Below are 20,226 nucleotides of genomic sequence, written 5' to 3'. Positions count from 1 at the left end.
AGAAGCACATCTTTATGTGCATTTTGACAGCACTTACATTTTTCCTGTTCTGACGTTTGACCTGATTTTGTACAAGGCGCATTTGAAGGCAGCGTCAGTCTTTTTTTTGCGGAAGGCGGGATTATGTCTCGCTAACACACAACGATCCAATCAGAGGCCAGATTCTCGGGTAGCAACACCAATCAGCGAAGAGGGACTTGCCTGGTCGCGAGGGTAGTGGTAGTGGCGATGTGCCGGAGCAAGTGTTTCCTCAAGGCTCGCGCTTTCTGCTAGGGGCTTGCCAACAATATTCCACCTAGATACATCTATCAAGTAACTCACAGGCGTTCAATCATCTTATATATATATATCTTAGCTTCTTCATGTTCATATCGCAGACGAGGTTGAGAGGTGGACACGACCTTGCCTAAAAAAAAAAAAAAAAAAAGCATCTTTGAGAGCACCAAAATTTACGATGCCATCCCCGATGGAGGGATCTTCCAGAGAAGGCGACCTGTTTACTGTGAAGCACGAGCTGAAACATGGTAAGTGAACTCCTCACGCGGTACACGTTGTCTTCTTTTTTCTTCTTCTTCTTTCTGGCAGACACACGTGTCTTAAAGAGGCGACACGTTAGCTGGCTAGCTCCGAGGAGCCAACTGTCACTTGTCAACGGGCGCTAACGTGAACGATACTCGAGTCCAAACATGGCTAACGCTAGCCGACTCGCCCTCATTACTCGTAACGTTGCCGCGAACTCACGCGGACGCAGTGTTGCCTAACCGTTTTCACCAACGTTAGCCGACGCGTGGTCGAACCCAGGTTTTTTTTTTTTAAAAAACAACAACATTAGCTTAAACCCCCCCACCCCAGTTGTTAACGTGTTACTAGGTAGAAATCAGCCAGCTGACCGATGGTTTCACTCAGTCCGTGCCCCTGCCGACGCCTTCACGTAACGTTAATTGCCTGGTGAGTTCGTGTTTCCTCCTGTTATTTCCCGTGTTAGTTAACTGTCACTGCTAACCTCTTAGCCCCCCCGAGGAGCAAGCAGACACAGCTGCAGTGCTTGTCACAACGTTAGCTAATTGGTTTAGCCTGCACGTTTTTTTTTTGTTTTTTTTGTTATGCAGGTGTGTTGTTGCTCAACTGTTGGTTCGTGTGACACAGTGGCAGACGTGCACTTGTGTCCCTTGGCCAGTCGTGTTAATAACCTACACACTGGTCTATAATCCATAATATCATCCTTAAGGTGAAACTGATGGTTGTGTGCAGTTGACAGTGTTTCCCCTACCATCGAATTGGGAGGGCGCCCCGCCCCCCCAACGGGAGCCCCCGCCCCCCCTGAAATGTCAAATATATATATATATATTGTATTTTACATATAATGTCAAGCAGAAGTCATTTCTGGTCACTTTCTTTATACACCTTATTCCTCATTCCTGTATGAAAGCTTGTGGATGAAACTTTATTAACGTTAACGTTATTTGTGAACCCTAACCCTGACGAGCCCTAACCCTAAAGACACTGCAGCATCTAGCTGCTTTTGTTTTTTTGTTGGTGCTGAATGATGATGGGACCAAAGGGGGGGGAGTCGTGTTGACATTGTGCCAGCAGCATCTTGAAAAAACACGACTCTAAAACAGGAATAAACAGGAAATACAGTCCTGGTTACTGTTGCTATTCACAATTTGGTATGCAGTATATAGTGGCGAGTCAATGCAGAGGGGTTGCTGAATGAAGTTGCACACTGCCTCACAGCTGTAACTGGTTTATAATGACACAGTGCTGCTGTTCAGGCTGCAACATGACTGTGCTGCACCTCCATTTACTGCCCTACCCTAAATATGCAGTCCGTCTAGTTGCCACTTGCACTTGTTGTTTTTTTTAATGCCAAATCTCACACCTCATCTGCTTAGCCCCCATCTTTTGTACCCCTCGCTGTGGGATTCATGAGCTTGACGAGGATGTTACACAACCGGAACCCTATGACCCTTGAATTTTGAAGGCTAGTGTTCTTGTTTTGAAATGAATACATTTAGAAATGATTTCCCCCCTGAGGCCGCAGCATCCCTTCTTGTGTGTAAAAAGGACACACACACACACACACACACACACACACACGCAAAGACGAACTGAGGCACTTTTAATAGCTTAGTAGCCTATTTTCCAGAGTGCGAGACAGAATGAATGTGTTTCACTACAATGGATACATGCATGTCTAATAGGATGCCGTGCTCGGTCAGCTGTGCTGGGACACCGTGATCTAGAAAAGACACATGAAATCAGTGCCAGTGTGTGTGCTAAATTTTACTGAACATCTTAGATGGAAAGATAATTGCCAAATGCGGGTTGATGTAGCATGTTTGCTTGTAGATGCCTGCAATATTACTTTTTTTGATACTGTTGATTATTCAAAGAGTTCAGTGTAAGTCAGCTTTTCATCACAGATACATCTTTGTTTACGTGAAGGAAGTCTACTGATTTACAGACATAGTCTTAGCTGTATTTGCACATTTTACAAAATTCCCCCATAGTAAGATACCCAGTTGCTACTACAGTTTGCAGCTGTTGACAATGTATTCACTTTTAAAACCCAGATTTTCCTAACTGGTTATTAAAAGAGGTCTATTGACCCTACATTTTTGTATTCTACAGTCTGCATCCACAACTAGTGTCTCTCTTCAGATCTTTTAATGTCTTGGTTTTTGTATGTTGTATTTTGTCATTGTCAGTGAATGGCTTGCAAGTCATGCTGATTCTCCAGTGGGTTTTCTGATGTAGAGCTGCAACTGTTAGTCAAAATTCTCTGATTTCAGCTTCTTAAATATGAATAATATCTGGTTTATTTGCTCCTCTATGACAGTAAAATGAATTTCTTTGCTGTGCAGACAAAACAAAAAAATCATCTTGGGGGTTTGGGAAACACAATCATTTTTCACCATTTTCTGGACCAAACAACTAATATATTAATAGAGAAATAATCAACAGATTAATCCATAATGAAAATAATCATTAGTTGCAGCCCTAGTCTACTGTGGCATCAGTCGTGGAAGGTGGGAGATTTATAATGCAACTGCGGTCACAAACACCGAGTGCAATCTGCTGATTTACTATTTTTACCTGCATGTTTGTCATTCAAGCCACCCTTGTCTTTGTCATATGAACTGGGTAATAAAAAGCATAATTTTCTCATTTGTTCTTCAGCCAACCTGACGGGCCATGTGGAGAAGGTGGGCATTGAAAACTTTGAGCTATTAAAGGTGCTGGGCACAGGAGGTGAGTAAATCTGTGTTGAAAAGAGCACGACATTTTATATGATTGTGTGCACGCCAGTCTTGCCTCCGACGCTGTGTTTTTGGGACGATAAGCACATCATGCCAGTCATTTTCTGTTCACTGAACTTTGGCCTTTGTATTTTGTTGATTTTATAACCACCAGCGTACGGCAAGGTGTTCTTGGTGAGGAAAGTGAGCGGTCATGATGCAGGAAAGCTGTATGCCATGAAGGTCCTGAAGAAGGCCACTATTGTACAAAAGGCCAAGACCGCGGAACACACGCGCACAGAGCGACAAGTCCTGGAGCACATCCGCCAGTCTCCGTTCCTCGTCACTCTCCACTACGCCTTTCAGACGGATACCAAGCTGCACCTCATACTCGGTTAAGATATTTTTTCACATGTATACTCCTGTGTTGTGTCTATGCCAGTAAAAGCAGCTAAATTCCCATCTAGAAAAACACATCAATGTATATTTTTTTGGATGAAACGTGACAGGATATCTTTCATCACAGATTACGTAAATGGCGGGGAGCTCTTCACACATTTGGTACAAAGGGTGCGATTCAAGGAGAAAGAAGTAGCCCTGTACATTGGAGAGATCGTGTTGGCCCTGGAGCATCTGCACGAGGTAACCCACTCAGATTCAACACAATCAAACTGTCTCGTCCGTTCAGAACTTGAATATTGCTGTTTTCATTCCTCTATCTTTCACATGTCATTGACCCTCTGTCGTTTTCTTGTGTGCAGCTTGGGATCGTGTATCGTGACCTGAAACTTGAGAACATTCTACTGGACTCCAGTGGTCATATAGTTCTCACAGACTTTGGCCTCAGTAAGGAATTTGATCAGGTACAGTAGGTCTCAATCATATTTGTCAAAACTTTCTTAATCCTTTCACTTCTCAGGAAGCAGTGCAGAAGAGAGACAGACTTTTCCCTTTTCTTTAAAAATCCTTGAATATATTTTAATGTTTTTCTGTGTGCAGCGATTTGGTGCAACTATCTTAAATGTCTATGTATTTTCTTCTTTAATATATATATTTTTAATTTCATATTTTACAAAAAAATCCTTAATTTAGAGTTTTTGAGCATTTATGTCTAAAATAAAAATACCTTTTCAAATTTTTCTGATCTTTACTTTTGATTGTTGCTTTCTTTAATCATGAGTATTAAAAGTTGACACAGTTGTGTCATAGTCCTGGTCTCTTTTCTCTCAGGCATTAAACAACATGCAGAGTCCAATATCTTCTGTGTTCTGTGTCATATAGAGCTTCTATAAAGTGTCTATTAATGCGTGTGTTTTTTTTGTGTTTTTTTAAACAGGTGGAAAGGGCTTTCTCTATCTGTGGCACCATTGAATACATGGCTCCAGAAATTGTGGAGGGAGGAGAGTCTGGACATGACAAGGTCATTTGTAGTTTTATGCCAATGTCTGTTTGCTCAAATCAAGCAGCCTAGACTCCCCTTCTCCGTTCTCCTGAATGTCTGCACTCTTCAGTGAGATATATATAATTTTTTTAGTCTGTTAAGTCTAAGTCACGGGTCGTTGCATTCTTGCATTCCAGGCAGTGGACTGGTGGAGCCTCGGCGTGTTGATGTACGAGCTATTGACTGGAGGATCACCCTTCACAGTTGACGGAGATGAGAACTCTCACACAGACATTGCTAAGTATGGATTCTCCCTGATCACCAACCACTGACCTCAGTTATAATAACCACCCTACAACACTGACCATATCTGTGTCGCACATCACAGGAGGATCTCTAAGAAGGATCCTCCTTTCCCCAAAGATATGGGACCACTTGCCAAAGACCTCGTCCAGCGACTCCTCATCAAAGATCCAAAGAAGAGATTAGGCTCAGGTCCTAATGGAGCAGCGAATGTAAAGAAACATCCTTTTTACCAGGTGGATCTCATTGCCTGTCTCTCGAATTTTTCAGTGTTTAGAAAAACAAAATAGCAGGGTGGGCTATAACTACACAGGAGTTTATATATACTGTGCTATTAAGAATTGTGATGTTTTTTTCTCTTACTTTAGAAAATTAACTGGGAGGACTTGGCAGCTAAGAAGGTGCCTGCCCCATTCAAGCCAGTGATTCGGGACGAGCTGGACGTCAGCAATTTTGCAGATGAGTTCACCGAGATGGACCCCACCTACTCCCCGGCAGCTCTGCCTCAGAACTGTGACCGCATCTTTCAGGTGGGAGGGAATGGAAGGGATGTCAGAAAACAAAACTAATCTATGTTGTGACTCATTGTCTTGTGGTTTTTTAGACAGAAACATTTCCTTTTGTGCTCCTTGCAATAGGTCATTGCCCAGGACAATATTTATATTTGCATCTCTTTTGTGCTCATGTTTGTCTGGGCTTTGGTTGCAGGCAGAGTGAAATGTTGACATGGATGAAAAATCTCATTATACATTATTCACTTTTTTGTCTGCGACTATATTTGACGTACTCAATAGCAATTGAAAGTAATCAAGTGAAGTTTTGAATGTCCTCAAAAGGTTGCTGTAAGTCAACATGAGTCTGTCAGTGAGCATTGGTATTCAAATTGACTAAAGGGTCTTTTATTGAGGTAATTGCTGCCATATGCAGCTCTTATTGAAGTAACAGATGTGAATGACTATTTTTGATGTAGCTTTGAACTGTAATATGGCCCACAACTCCGTGCCAGCTGATGGCTGTCTGATGTATTGCATGAAATTTCAACTCGTGATTGCCTTCTGGATCCTTGAGCTCGGCGGATCAATAGATCCATTAACGGGCTTTTCTTGTGGAATAAAAGGTTACGCTTTCGAGAGCATCACCACGTCTGTCTCGGTTACGCCTTCGGTCTTTGATTGCCAACTTCATCTTGGCTTTTTTCTCACTCTCAGCTGCCGTTCACATAGTCTGAAAATTTGTGGTCTTTATAATTTGCAAGCCCAGCAATCTCTGAGATAACTGCAGCAATCCCAATTTTTAAAACCGTGCACTTGCTCCCCCACAGTGCCTCACAAAACAAAATTAAAATTGCATTAAGAGCGCCAAGATGTAATTTCACAGCAGAGCAATCAAATATTCAAGCCCAGCAATTTGGGGCATCTCATTCATTCAACATCCATCCTTCCGTCCACCAATGGCTGTCACTACATACCACACAGCTGTGTGTGTGTGTGTGTGTCAGTGAAAAAGGGAGAGCGAGAGAGAGAGAGAGAGATTAATGGCAGCTCAAAGCGCTGGGCTCCTCACAGCTGGAATTATGCAGACAGCGCTTCACAATGACAGGTCTAACAATGGGAACAGCTGGACAGCGGCTGTCACTCACGAATCAACTGAATTGGGCTCATTGTGGAACTGACAGGCTGGTTTGACGCAGAAACATTTGAGGGGGAAAGTGAACAATAACTTCAAGTTATGCACCAAATGTGGAAATAATCAAAAACGCATCAGGTCTATAAATGTCTGTATGTAAAAATGCTGCAGTCTTTTTCTTAGGCTGTTCAAGCGATCGATGGAAGTTTCCTTTTCCCCCAGTTCAAACAGTCCAACCCTCTCTTTACAGTATGTCTCGGTAAAATGTAAACACCAAGAGTTTATGTTTCTCTCTGTGCAGGGTTACTCGTTCATGGCCCCCTCCATCCTGTTCAAGAGGAATGTGGTGATGGACGACCCTGTCCAGCTGTGTGGGGGCTCCGAGAGGCCGGGCTCTGCCGCGGTGGCCCGCAGCGCCATGATGAAGGTAAGATAAATGGACTTGGATCCCCCTGCACAAACACACTTAAGCTAATGGCTGCTGTGACAGACATGAATTTTTTTTCCACCCCATTCTCTCCATTTCACTACAATTTGTTTCGAATGTACTCTTTTTGTACTGCACTTTGATTTAGTTTTCAGCCTGATCATGTATTGAATTTTGTTCATTAATTCACTTATATACTATGTGCATTACCCTTTTCTGCATTCATTTAGTTCTTAAGCTCTCTCTCATTAACATCCGTTGTACCTGCTTGAGTAGAAACGCTCTGTAGATATTAAGTGAAAGATTTATCACATACGTTACCGTTTTTTTTAAAAACCCATTTGTTATAAGCAATGAGGAATTCTTAATAATCCTCATTATGCTTGTCAGTTGAGCTCAAATACATTTTTGTAGCCATGTGTAATTAATTAGCAAAATTCTGAAATATAATCTTGGTCATAGCCTACTTATATCCTTACATAGTTATCTAACTAATTAACTAATGACTAACAAATATAAAAAATAACTAATTGACATTAACAAACTTATCAGAGCTTACAAATTTTTTCAGCCTTTACTGCTATTACATATTAATTTAATCTTGTGTCCTTGTAGAGATTATTCTTGTTTTATTATTGAATCTTTTATTTTGTCACTATGTTTATTATTGTTCTGTCTTTTATTATTAACTTAATTTCAATAAACTTTTCTCTACCCTACAGGAAACTAGTTAACAATCGTAATTCCTATTTATGTATTTATGCCATGTACATTTGCCTCTTTCACATTTCTGTTTTTGAATGAATATTAATTTTGATAACGTACACAGACCGACTGAACTAATGTTTATACAAATCCTGAATATACAATGTGACTTGGCATAAAATTAGATTAATTAGATAAAGATTATCTTAAAGACATGACCTCTGTTCTATAAGTGGTTATTCTGCCATAAGATGGGTCCATTTACTAATGCAACCAGCAAGCCTAGTTCCACTGGCCCCCATTAAAGAATCCTCTTTAGAAAGAATAAAGACAGTCAGAGGTTATAAATATCTATATCTATCTATTCTGTACTTTTTTACGTTGATTGATATACATGACACCAATGAAAACATTTAGCGTGAAAGACATAATAATAGAGGTCAGCCGCAATTATTGCACACTTTGGTGTCGGTTAAAATTTCATATTTGACCAGGTCCACCCCCCCCCCCCCCCCCCCCCCCCCCCATTTCAGGACTCGCCCTTCTATATGAATTATGAGATGGACTTGAAGGATAGTGCTCTGGGAGAGGGCAGCTTCTCAATCTGCAGACGCTGCACACACAAGAAGACAGGACAGAAGTACGCAGTGAAAATTGTCAGCAAGAGGTAAAAGCTCACAGAAAGTAAATCACACTTGAATCACAGCATCAGTCAGTTTTCTGCATGCATGTTTTCTGCATTAGTTATTGTCATCCTTGACTGTGTCAAGGTGGACAAGTCAGAGCAAAACTTGACCTAAAAATGATAGTAATGCCTCTGAAATTAAAATGTGGTTGTCATGTGTAAGGGTCAGTAAGCGTTTTCGGAGAAAGCTTGTTTCTCTCTTTGTTGTTGTTGTTGTGATTTTACGACGTGCTACCACTAGGCCAAAACCACAGAGTTGCAGCACCACCCGCTAGGACATCTCTTAAAGAGTGTTGTTTACACACTGCACTCGCAGTATTTTTTTGATTACAATATACTGTGTATTTTCTAATATGTAATGCGAAAGGCAGTAGGGACCAAATTGGCAACTGAAAACCTTTTGAAGGAAGCAAAAAGTATTGTATTTCATTGAGTTTTCTGGCTTCCTGCTTGTGTCCGCTGTAGAATGGAAGCACAGACGCAGCGGGAAATAGCAGCCCTGAAGCTCTGCGACGGCCACCCAAACATCGTCAAGTTACACGAGATTTACCACGACCAGGTGAGGACCGCAGCCTTATTAAACCCTGGAACTGGAACAAGGCAGATTAATGGGGATGCAGGAGGCCCTCGGGGTATTTCTCTATCTCTTCATGTATTGTCCCATAAACATTTCCGCGTGTGCTCAATATTTCACATCAAACGCGTTTGTCATACCGCAGCTGTACAAACACGCGTTTTGTACTGCTGAATTAAAAACGACCTAGATTTAATCGAGCCACACACACTCAACCCCAAACCAAGTGTGCATATGTTCCACATGTACCTTAGCTCGGTTATTGGCGAGGTGTGTCTGTGTGCCTGACTGTGTTGCGATTCATTAGCCCGAGCCCCTCAAGCCCACGAGCACCACTTTAGTCCTGATGAGCTCAGTGGGGTTATTAGTGTATCTCAGAGGCCCGTGACCCAGATCAAAGCGGCGCTGCCTCGCCTCGCCTCGACCTAGTCCCGCCTTTGTTCCTCAGACCCGGCACTAATGAGAAACTCTACCCCGCTGCCCAGACACATTGTTCCTTTCCCACTTTGTCTGGCTCCTTTCACTTTTACTCAATATCATTATGGTTTGATGTTACCATCATGGGATTAGGAAGGGACTGTTTTTGCTGTATTTATTACCCAATAAAAAAATCCTATCCGTCGTATCACATTGCAGTTCAGGTTGTGATACTTTTGTTAACTTTTAGTTAATCTTGGATTTTGGGTCCACCACACTATACCAATTTAGAGCAGTTCAAAGAATAAAGGTTTGGGATTCTTGTGAGAAATGAAAATGTTTTCTGTGTGTTTTTGTTTTGCTTGTAGCTCCACACTTTCCTGGTTCTGGAGCTGCTCGGTGGAGGGGAGCTGTTGGAGAGGATCCGCAGGAAGCAGCATTTCAGTGAAACAGAGGCGAGTCGCATCATGCGCAAACTGGTGTCTGCTGTCAGTCACATGCACGACGTAGGAGTGGTGCACAGGGACCTTAAACCAGAGGTATTGGACCTAAAACTCAGGGAGCCGCAGGGCTGCTAGTAGAAGTTGTTGTATGTACAGACAGACTAGACTTTTTATGCTCTGATGTATTACCTCATTCTGACTCTTAAATCTTCTATGAAAAACAAAGGTACCAGTGGTCAGACATATCTCGATATCCAATTCAGTAAGCTCTTGAGTGGACCCGCTTAGCCAGACAGAAAGAAATGATTGCTGTACGTGTCTCGAATTGCCTCGGCAGAACCTGATCTTCACAGATGAGAGCGAGAACTCCGAGATCAAAATCATAGACTTTGGCTTCGCCCGCCTCAAACCACCAGACAATCAGCTGCTGAAGACTCCGTGCTTCACCCTGCAGTACGCTGCGCCAGAGATACTCAAATACGATGGCTACGACGAGTCCTGTGACCTCTGGAGTCTGGGGGTCATTCTGGTGAGTGCCTGTGGGGAAGACGGATACATGCTCAGGTTAAAACTAAACACAGCGTCACAGAAACATTTATTAAAACTCAACATAAGTCTGAGGAGACATAAACACTTATAGATATTGTATCATATATTTTATCAGTTAAAAGAAGAAAAAAAATACTGCCAAAAGATTTAGAAACATCTTTAATTGTGACTGCATAATCCCAACATAATCATTTTTTTTATGTTATCCAGTTTATGGATAAAACATTTTGCTGCAGGCCATTCTGATTAAGCAATTAGTTGTTATATCGACTGACTTTGTAGTTTAGGCTTTCGGTGTTTGTGTGTTTGCATGTGTGAGCATGTGTGAGCATGTTCTGGTTAAATCGGTTTCGCCTGATATTCATCTCGCTCTCGTGTTCAGTGTTACAACCGTCAGGATGCTGTGATGAGCTGACAGTTTTTAATGTTCACCGCAGTATGGCAAGTTGGTCACCGCTGTGCTCGAATAAAACGTAGATTGGAAATTCAACCTTTTTTTCTGTGTGAATATAAAATTAAAAGGAGAGTTGTGAGAGAGATCTTTTGTAGTTGGCCAGTCATCCGTACTGAGCCTGGTCTCTCTCTGCAGTGCTGATTTGCACCGTCGCCCCCTGGGGGGGATATGAGAGTAGTGTGCCTCATGGAGCTTTGATGAAATGGCTGCTGACAAGCTGTGTGCACAATGCCCTGGCAGCAAAGTGTGTGGACACAAAGAGAGGGAGAGGGCTCCACAGATCCTCTAGTGCCAAAAGGGCTGCTCCCAACTGCACGTCATTGTTAATGAGAAATCTGAGGGCAGATGTAAACAGGCCAAGGTGAGAGTGTCCTGTTCATTCAGCTGAGCACGGACCGCTCTTCTGTTCAGTGCCGGTTCAACCACAGTCAACAACATGCAGCAGTATGACAATAATAGAATGTGGAGCGCTATGCCCGTTTCCCTTGTTCACTGTAGGCAGCAAGATATCAACAAAGACGAGCATGTGACTTGTTCTGTTCCACACTGACAGGCACAAAACGATTTAGATCTTAGACTTTCACTGTAGATATCTAAGTACGTGTGTTCCTGTGGTTTTAAATAGGAATACTCAGTGTTGTTTCTCTGTTTGCAGTACACCATGCTGTCCGGTCAGGTGCCTTTTCAGTGTCAGGGGAAGAGCCTGACCCACACCAGTGCTGAGGAAATCATGAAGAAAATCAAACAGGGGGACTTCTCTTTCGAAGGAGAGGCCTGGAGAAACGTCTCGCAGCAGGCCAAGGACCTGATACAAGGTGAGGAGGGGAACTGGCGACTTAAACTACAAAGAAGCTCAAGACCAGATATGCATTTTAGTATAGTTGATAAAGTTTTAAGATGTTAGTGAACATCATTTGAGTGAAAGTTGCAAAATGTGGCTAAAGAAATGTAGAGAGGGCGTGATACATGGCCACTGTGTTCTTTAAGGTCACCACAAGTTTGTTTTCTTCACCAAATGTCAAAGTCTTTAATGGTCCAGCCTGTTAAATAGTTTTGATCATAAAAATGACGCCCATATTTCCATTATGAAAAAATCCATGATGGATTATCAACCTATCATAATCACAAAATTACAGGACTCTTTACTCCAGTTTTAACATCTAATGTGAGCAAAATTCAGCAAGAGGAGTTTTGGATTTAAAGGATATCCAATGGTTTTTTTGAAATTTGTTATTGAAGCTAACCATTTGTTTGCTTTTTGGAATCCTAGTTTGAACCTTAAGCTAAAAAAGAAGCTCACAGGAAGTTGAACGACCTGGAGAGGAAGTCACTTCCTCTCTCGTGGCTCAACCTATTCACTGACCTATTAAAGGCACTGAAGGTATATTTATCTGTGTCTCGTTCCCCGCAGAGCTGCTCACCGTGGACCCAAACAAGAGGATTAAGATGTGCGGCCTCCGTTACAACGCTTGGCTCCAGGACGACAGCCAGCTGTCCTCCAACCCGCTCATGACCCCGGACATTCTCGGCTCCTCCACTGCCTCCGTCCACACTTACGTCAAAGCCACCTTTCACGTAAGAAATGGTATTATTAGATGTGGGTCAGGCTTTCGCGACCTCTTGGCTTCTTGTTGTGGTTCAGACTGTTAATGTGCTGCTGCTGTCACTGCTCTGGACTCTGCATCACTCTTCAACTCATCGACCTGAATGATATAATACAGAGACTGATGTTTTTTTATATGTATCATGAAGAGATTTGTCCAAAGTATAACTGACACTGTAATATAAATATTATATATAATTATATAAGATTAATTTTCCAAGCAAGCTTTTAGGCAAAAATACCAAACATTCCTTAGTTAAAGCTGCAAATTTGCTGCTTTTCTTTGTCTTATGCGAAACTGATGATCATTTTCTTATTTTGTTACTATTGGGCAGACAAAACAAGCTATTTGAAAATTATTAAACCAGCATTTTTCACTACTCTGTCATTTATGAACTGTTTTGATTAATTAGAAAAATAGTTTGCAGCACAAAGAAAGAATAATTTGTTGCAGCAGTTAAAATCTGTATTTAATGAGTGAAAAAAACAAAGCAGCCTGGTCTGACAAAATTGGATCAGTGTGTCCCTTCGAAAAAATGAATAATTCAAAGAAATCTTGATAACTGACTCATCAGTCCGCCTTTTTTTGTTGTTTTCTTCGTCCCAGGCATTTAACAAATGCAAGCGGGAGGGTTTCCGCCTGCAGACGGTGGACAAGGCGCCACTAGCCAAAAGGAGGAAGATGAAAAAGACGAGTACAAGCACGGAGACCCGCAGCAGTTCCAGTGAGAGCACCCACTCCTCGTCCTCGTCCTCACAGTCTCAGGAGAAGACTTTTCCCGAGGGCGACACCACCAACCCGCAGCCCCCCAACAGCACCCCTGTCAACACACCCGTGGCCCTGGGAACGGACTCTGCGCACCAGCCGGCGCCTCCGGCGTTTCACTTCTCAGAAGCACAGTGAAACATTGAGGGAAAAAAGGAAGATTCAGACAGTTTTGTGAAAAGAAAGAAGGCTCCGACCGGGGCAGAGACGGCTCTCTCCCCTCTTTCTCTCTTTCCCTGGCAGCTCTCTGTCCCCGGCTCAATTGCATGGACGTCTGCAAGTCCCCGAAGCATGCAGCAAGAGCAACAACCGTCACCTCACTATCAATCAGTCAATCAATAAATCATCACTAGCAATAGCCTGTCCCTCTCACTCTCTCTCACACAGACTGTATCAATCAGGGACTGGACAAGGAAGAAGTCGTCACCCGTGTCCAAAATGGAAAGGGCTGCCCTCCTGCCGCACGTCCAGACAGACGATGCAGAGACTCCTTCAGTCTAGTCACGAAATCACAGCTCTGTCCGCTCGTCTCCGTCGACGCCTCCAGAGGTTTTAAAGGGAAAGTCGCCGTGTTTACACCGTGGAAGCTTTGTAATTTTTTTGGGGTCAAAGGGAGAGAAGAATGCAAATGTGCTGCAGCGTAGCGCAACGTTTGGGTCGACTTCTCTTTTCTGGGAAGTCTCTGCGAGATGGTGCCGGGTATTTATGTATGTGAATTTTACAGACTGAAATTTATTTATATTAAGCTATATTGCTAACTTATTTATGGTTCAGACCGATGCGTAGAGAACTTATGGATAAAAGAGATATTTTATGTATGCGTGTATGTGGTAATCCCTATCAGCTCTACAGACTGTTTCCACGTAGTCAGATAGTTGTTTGTACGTCTTCGTAGTCTTCAGACACCAACGCTTCTAGTCGTCGGCTAACGAGGCGCATAGTGGGCACGCTGTGAGAAAGAAAACGCGAGAAGAGATTAACACCATGAGCTACTGGTTAATGGTCGTAAACCCTTTTGTTGAATTTATGTGACAGACTTTAAAAAAATTATTTATGGAGCCTGGTGAGTTTTGGGGTTTAACTGCAGCTCTGTCCAGTGGTCAAAAAAAACTAAACAATTTCCTTACCTATAAGGAATAAAATAAGCAAACGTGTAAACATGTTTTTGTAGAAACAACCTTATGTGGATGTAGTTTGTTCAGCCAAAATCTTGTGGGTTTTATTGTCGTGTGGGGAAATACTGCTGCCTGAGGGGGCGTGACCCTGCAAGAAGAGCTATACTTAGAATTATTTCTGCCTCCGATGTGGGAGTGTGACGACTTTCAAGACGCACCACTGCCACTGTTCCACATGGTGTGTGTGTGATCCTTAAATCAGTATTTAGCCCTGGCAGTTGATTTGCCGTGTTGTGTTGTGTAAATTTGCTAATTGTATCAATTATACGACCAATTGGATTGGGCAGAATGGTACAAATGGGAAAATCCAGATCGGCTTGGTGCGCGAGGTGAATGACGTGGACTTTACTGAGATCCGGGATGCTGAGATCCGGACAGCCTCGAGTGGCCTCCTTTTTTAAAAATAAAGCAAGATTAGATGGAAAGGTTACTGTGCCAAAATATGCAGCAGTTAAATCTGGTTAGGGTCAGGGGTGGTGATGCATTATGGATATTTTAAGGCAATTCGTCACCACCCTTAGTCTTAAAGCTACTTCATAACATCTACCCTTTATGAAAACCTCAGTTTCTGAGGACAGACCTAAGAAAAATAAAAAACTCCTTTAACTTTTTACTCCGACCCTCTGTTAGCGATGCTGTACTGCACGACTGAAATGGAAATCTTTGCACTGCGTGAGGCAAACGTCTGGTTCGTATTAAGTCCCCTGTGCATGATGTCAACTGAAACATCCGCCTCTTTTCTTTTTAAGGAAAAATTCTCACTTGATTCTTTTTTGTTAACCTGCATATTTAAATATCTCCAATTTCATTTGGGGATTTTGAAGTTTTACTGGTTCAAGTGCAGACGTCCCCCCCTTTTCAATAGCCTGAATATTGTAATGTTAAAGAACTGGTATTAGCAAGATAGTTAGCTAATTAAAATGCAATGCTCTTTTTCATATATATATATATGTATATGTATATATGTATATGTATATATATATGTATATGTATATATGCATATGTATATATATATGTATATGTATATATATATATATTTTTCATATTGTGTTCTAGTCTGTGTCCATGGTAGTTGAAATACTGTATTCAGTTGTACAGGGGTATTTTGTGATCAGTATGTGAAGTTGCCTAGAAACCGAAGTTTTCTCTCATTCAGTTCGGGCACAGGTTCGTGGTTGGACGACTTGTGCGCATCTAAACACACACACTCCCTCATCTTCTTCCATTCGAATGCACTCTGAATCTGAACCAAAGCATTGATTTCGAGGTAGCTACTCTGAGCTGCATGAGATCTTTTCCTTTCATGCAAATATGCAACAAAATGCTTCATGCATCACCGTTTCTGTTTTTTTGTTTTTCGTCCAACCGGTGAAATATTTTAGACGAGTTCTTTTTTTTTTTGTTCACTTGGTTTCCTCAGAGATTCCTTTCAGGATGAACGTACAGTATCCATATGCAGCACATAATCATGCTTACAACTATGCATTCTCTTTTCACTATTGTGTTGCTTTTGCCATTTTTAAAAAGGAAAAAAACCCTCAGCAAATGGGTTCAAACGTAGTGTAACACGATGTAAATGTACTGTAGTTTTACTCCTGTAAAATCAGCTACAAACAAAAAATAGCAAAGGGGGATCAATCGCTCGTACAGAAGAAGAAAAAAGCGGGAATTCTTGGAGCTGAACACTACAGCGCTCTCGCCTAACTCTGTTTGCATGAGTTCCCCGCTGCTGCCTCATTAAGGCTCTTTTCTTTTGTTTGGGTGTATAAATAGCTCGAGAGGAGGAAGAGGAAGAGTGTCCTATATCCAGCCCCCCCCCCCCCCCCCCCCCCCCCTCTGGGAGCCAGGCTCTATTAGCTGATGTGCTGCATTGCAGTTTGTTCAAAAGAAAACACCGTGCTCCGCTCGCTGCCTCCGTGGGACCCGAGCTCACAGTCTTTGTAGGGAGAAAATACCAGTGGGTTGGTGTAGAACCAGTGTCTCGTGGCCTCTCGCCCCAACCTGGATGAGCACTCAGTGTTCATTGTGCCACAAACAGGGGAGGGAGGGAGGGAGGGTTTCGCTCCGACGTCCTGTTGTCTTTGATACACTTTTTTTTTTTTGTCGATTCCCTTGAACTTGAATGAAAGTTCCCGATCTGCCGACAGTGCTTCCTCTTTGAACGCACCCCCACTTGATGAGCTAAACCTTTATACCTTTTTGCGAACGTTATTTGGAGGGCTGATAGTTTAAACTGTTTTTGTACAAATCAGTTACTGCTGTTTTTATGTTCCTCGAGTCGACCGATCTGCGTTTCTGTTCCTCCTGTGAGTTGCTTCGTGTTACGTGGTTGCCAAAGCTGAAGGGGATGTTGTGCGTGGAAAGCAATGCCACTTGCCTAGGTGCACGTAGTGGATTTTGGAACAGATGGCCGATGTGGTCAGATTTTAAAGTATGGTCTCGTACGGAGCTGTCCGTGGTGCTGAAATGGCCAAAACCTATAGTGGTGCTGCACCAAAAAAGAGTAACGAGGAACGATTTTATTGATAATTATAGCAACAACAACAATAATGATAATGATCCACAAATAGGATTATAAACTAGAAACATGATGGGAATTCCATCAGATGTAATGAATGACAGAAGACAATCGCCTGAATATCATCATGTATGAAATTGATTGACTAAGTGTAAGATACACTTTTATGTAAATAGTAGTTTGAAATAACAGAAGAATAATATATTGTGTGTATACTGCTGAAACCAATGCTTTAAAGGGTCAGTTTGCAAAAAATTACAATATCAAACAAATAGAATTAGGGCTGTAACTAACGATTATTTTTTTTAACGATTCATCGATCAGTTGTTTGGTCTATAAAATGGTGGAAAATGTCAATCGTGTTTCCCAAAACGTGTTGTTTTGTCTTGTCAGCACACCAAAGATATTTAGTTTACTGCCATAGAGGAGCAAAGAAACCAGAAAATATTCACATTTAAGAATTTGACATCATAAAATATTGAACCAACTAATCAATTATTATAATAGTTGGTGATAAATTAGTAATCAATTACTTGTCGATTAACTGTTGCAGCTCTAATTGTGTGTAGACTCCGACAAAAATGTTGTAAACGACTGCTTTAATGGATATGTTCGCAAAAAATTACAACATCAAACAAACTGAAACATTAAAATTGATAGAATAATGAAATAAGTATTTTTGTGGGGATATCTTGGGTGAATTGACAGTTTTAATTTTCCTGTATATGGTACTTTAACATATATGTTCTTGAGTTTATTAGGTTCACGGAGTCAGTATTGATCTATGTAAAGTCGGTGAGAGAGATCAGTACTACAGGAAAAACCTTTTAGCATCATCATCATCATCATCGCCGTCCTCGTCATTACCGCAGCTAACACCGTCACCGCTACCGCTCGACTCCCATCAATCGAATTGAATCGCCGTCGATTCACATAATCATTAAAGCGTGTCACTAAGTACTGTAGCAGCGAATGCCTTTGAGATTGGTCGATTTATCAAACTGTTTTAAAAACACACACAATCAAGCTTTTAAGGGCAAAACTTTGCACTTTGTATGTTATTTTAATCGTGCAATGGATTTTTTTATTTTGTAAAAGAAAAGGAAAAAACGAGTCCTATATTTGTTGTTTTTTTTGTGCGGGTTCAGATCGTCTGTTTCTGGTGATGACCTGTGTCCAATATTTCCCGATACGATTTCTTCGAATACAAACCTCAACTCCAGATAGTACTTTAACCTATTGCAAGGGTTACACCGTGTGCTTGTACTGTACCTGCTTTTTTTAGGGCACTGTGAACATCGTCATTCAGGTATTCAGGCACAACCATTGATAATATGAGGAAGAAAAAACAAACTCAAACCTTGATTTGCTTCAATAAATGCTTTACTTGTTGGCCGCGACCAGACCACGACGAGTCGTCGAAGTGATCCTTGGCTTCGTTGTGTTTTCAAGTGTTTTTTCATCATTCCTGCAGATATTTTGTGATACCAGGATTTTTTTTGTTTGAGTTGTCAAGAATGACAATAAATGTGCGACTTCCTGTTCACTTACTGGCCTTGGCTATTAAATGATAGATAGAAACGCTCAGATTTAATAATGGTATTCTCGTTTTAAAAGGTTAATAAGCGGGCATGAAATCTTTCATTTCAGCAGCCAGCCTCTAGATGGCAGTGTTTAATAAAGCACCATGAGGGGAACTGTTGTCCAGTCTTAATGAGCTATCCATTGATAAGACAAATAAAAGATTCTGTTAAACATGTTTGAAACCAAATCATTCAGATCAGATCTAGAGATTCATCTGTTTTCGCCAGGTTGGTCAAATCCATTAATGAAAACCAAATTAGGTTCATTAGTGTCTTAAAAAATGTATTGTAATAAATGTAAATTTCAAGTTTCATTTAATTTACTTTGATTAAAATGGTCACACTCCAAAAGTGGACTCAAGAAAAGGCTTCTGTTTAGTTTAATCCATTTAGTTTAGTGTCTCAAGAATTTTTAAATTTTGAAGTAATTGTTATGTTGGTCTTTGAAATTAAAAGAAAAAAATCATATGCTGCAACAGGAAATTCAAATATAACATCTATTTGGGGCTGCAATAACAGATTGTTATCATTATCAATTAATTTGAAGATGACTATACTCAATCAATTTTTCTAGCTACGTAATTGTGGAGAATATCTTTCACAGCTTATCAAAGCAAAATAATGTATTCAAATTTGTATTATCATAGTTAATATATATTACTATTTTTTGTGCAGGGGTTTTAATAAACATCCCAAATAATTATTTTACAATTATAGTTAAATGAGAAAACCAGTAGATATTCAGAAAAAGAAATAACAAAGAGATGAAATAATTGTTGATCACTTTTCCACCACAGTCCACCAAACAATTCATGTACTTCGTGTTAAAGATCTAATATAAAGCTTCAAGTCATTGTAGCTGTTGTGCACATCCTTCACTGACAGTGGAGGCTTCTCTCAGTCGGCTGGACGACGATCACCACTCTCAAAATTCAACCACGGCTATTTTGACAAAGTGCCATATAAAAAGCTGTAAAATTGAATTTAATGTGTTGAGCAGGAGCAAGTGGGAAAATCCACTGACGTTCTTTTTCCTTCTCTGACTAAGATCTGACAATGCGCACAAACAAACCCAATCTATCATTTCCTTTCAGGAACCTGGTCAGGTTGTCCCCAGAGAGGGTCTGCATCAAAAAGGTCAGAGGTCATCTCTGTGTGTGCCAAATTCCCTGTACAACCAAATCCTCAAATTCAGTTTGATTTAAAGCTTCTTTTTTTCTCAAAGGACATGTTAATGAACTATTGCTCTTCATATTTGAAGAGGTTGAGATTAAAAACATTTACTTTGTAGGTTTTTAAGTGGTGAATTTACTTTTTCCATATCTTAGTTCAAATTTTTAGAAGACTCGGACGAGGGACGTTTTTTTCCAAGCGTTTGGTGGCCCCTGCTCGACACACTGCAGCAGTGCTGCTGCTGCACAACTTGTAAAAAACATGGCTAATTTAGTTTTATGCATGGCTCTCAGTCCACTTATTGTGGTTTCACCCCACTTGCTACTACACACAACAATACAGATGGAGCACTCACGGAGCACTTTCACCGGGCTAATTTTGCAATGCGGATATCAATATGGACTTTGAGCAGCAGAAACTCATTATACAGTGTGTCTTTTGAGTGCATGTGTGTGTGTGTGTCTCTTGTGTGTGTGTGTGTGTGTGTGTGTGTGCGCGATACCTCGTCTTCTTTGAAATCTCTCCGCACTAACATGAAATCCATTACTAAACATGGTGTTGTATGCTGTGGTCAGGTATTCTGATGGAGGGTCTGCACTCGA

General features: G+C 41.3%; 1 protein-coding gene across 4 annotated transcripts; it reads left to right on the top strand.

The window, feature by feature from the left end:
* Positions 1-202: 202 nt before the first annotated feature.
* Positions 203-18,627, top strand: rps6ka5 (ribosomal protein S6 kinase, polypeptide 5). 4 transcript variants are annotated; one of them, XM_035609944.2, is made up of 17 exons: positions 203-524; positions 3,184-3,255; positions 3,418-3,636; positions 3,769-3,884; positions 4,004-4,105; positions 4,579-4,662; positions 4,821-4,924; positions 5,012-5,162; positions 5,295-5,456; positions 6,854-6,979; positions 8,218-8,351; positions 8,835-8,928; positions 9,729-9,815; positions 10,141-10,332; positions 11,462-11,621; positions 12,218-12,381; positions 13,017-18,627. In XM_035609944.2, exons 1-17 carry the CDS (start codon positions 455-457, stop codon positions 13,311-13,313), a joined length of 2,334 nt encoding a protein of 777 aa, XP_035465837.1. In that variant the 5' UTR covers positions 203-454; the 3' UTR covers positions 13,314-18,627. The 4 variants fall into 4 exon arrangements, with proteins under 4 accessions (XP_035465837.1, XP_035465836.1, XP_035465835.1 ...); XM_035609943.2 differs by having other exon boundaries at positions 204-524; positions 5,012-5,138; positions 9,729-9,899; XM_035609942.2 differs by having other exon boundaries at positions 204-524; positions 9,729-9,899.
* The last annotated feature ends 1,599 nt before the right edge of the window (positions 18,628-20,226 follow it).

Source organism: Scophthalmus maximus, chromosome 15 (genome assembly GCF_022379125.1).
Source record: "Scophthalmus maximus strain ysfricsl-2021 chromosome 15, ASM2237912v1, whole genome shotgun sequence".
In the NCBI taxonomy this organism is placed as follows: Eukaryota; Metazoa; Chordata; class Actinopteri; order Pleuronectiformes; family Scophthalmidae; genus Scophthalmus; species Scophthalmus maximus.
Note: the sequence above shows the minus strand (reverse complement) of the source record. Positions and strands in the feature narration are given on the sequence as shown.

Excerpts from the sequence above, each read along its gene's own strand:
- rps6ka5 (XM_035609942.2), top strand. The coding sequence starts at position 455 with ATGCCATCCCCGATGGAGGGATCTTCCAGAGAAGGCGACCTGTTTACT. Across the intron at positions 3,637-3,768 it reads CAAGCTGCACCTCATACTCG|ATTACGTAAATGGCGGGGAG; the intron begins GTTAAGATATTT and ends CTTTCATCACAG. Across the intron at positions 5,163-5,294 it reads AGAAACATCCTTTTTACCAG|AAAATTAACTGGGAGGACTT; the intron begins GTGGATCTCATT and ends CTCTTACTTTAG.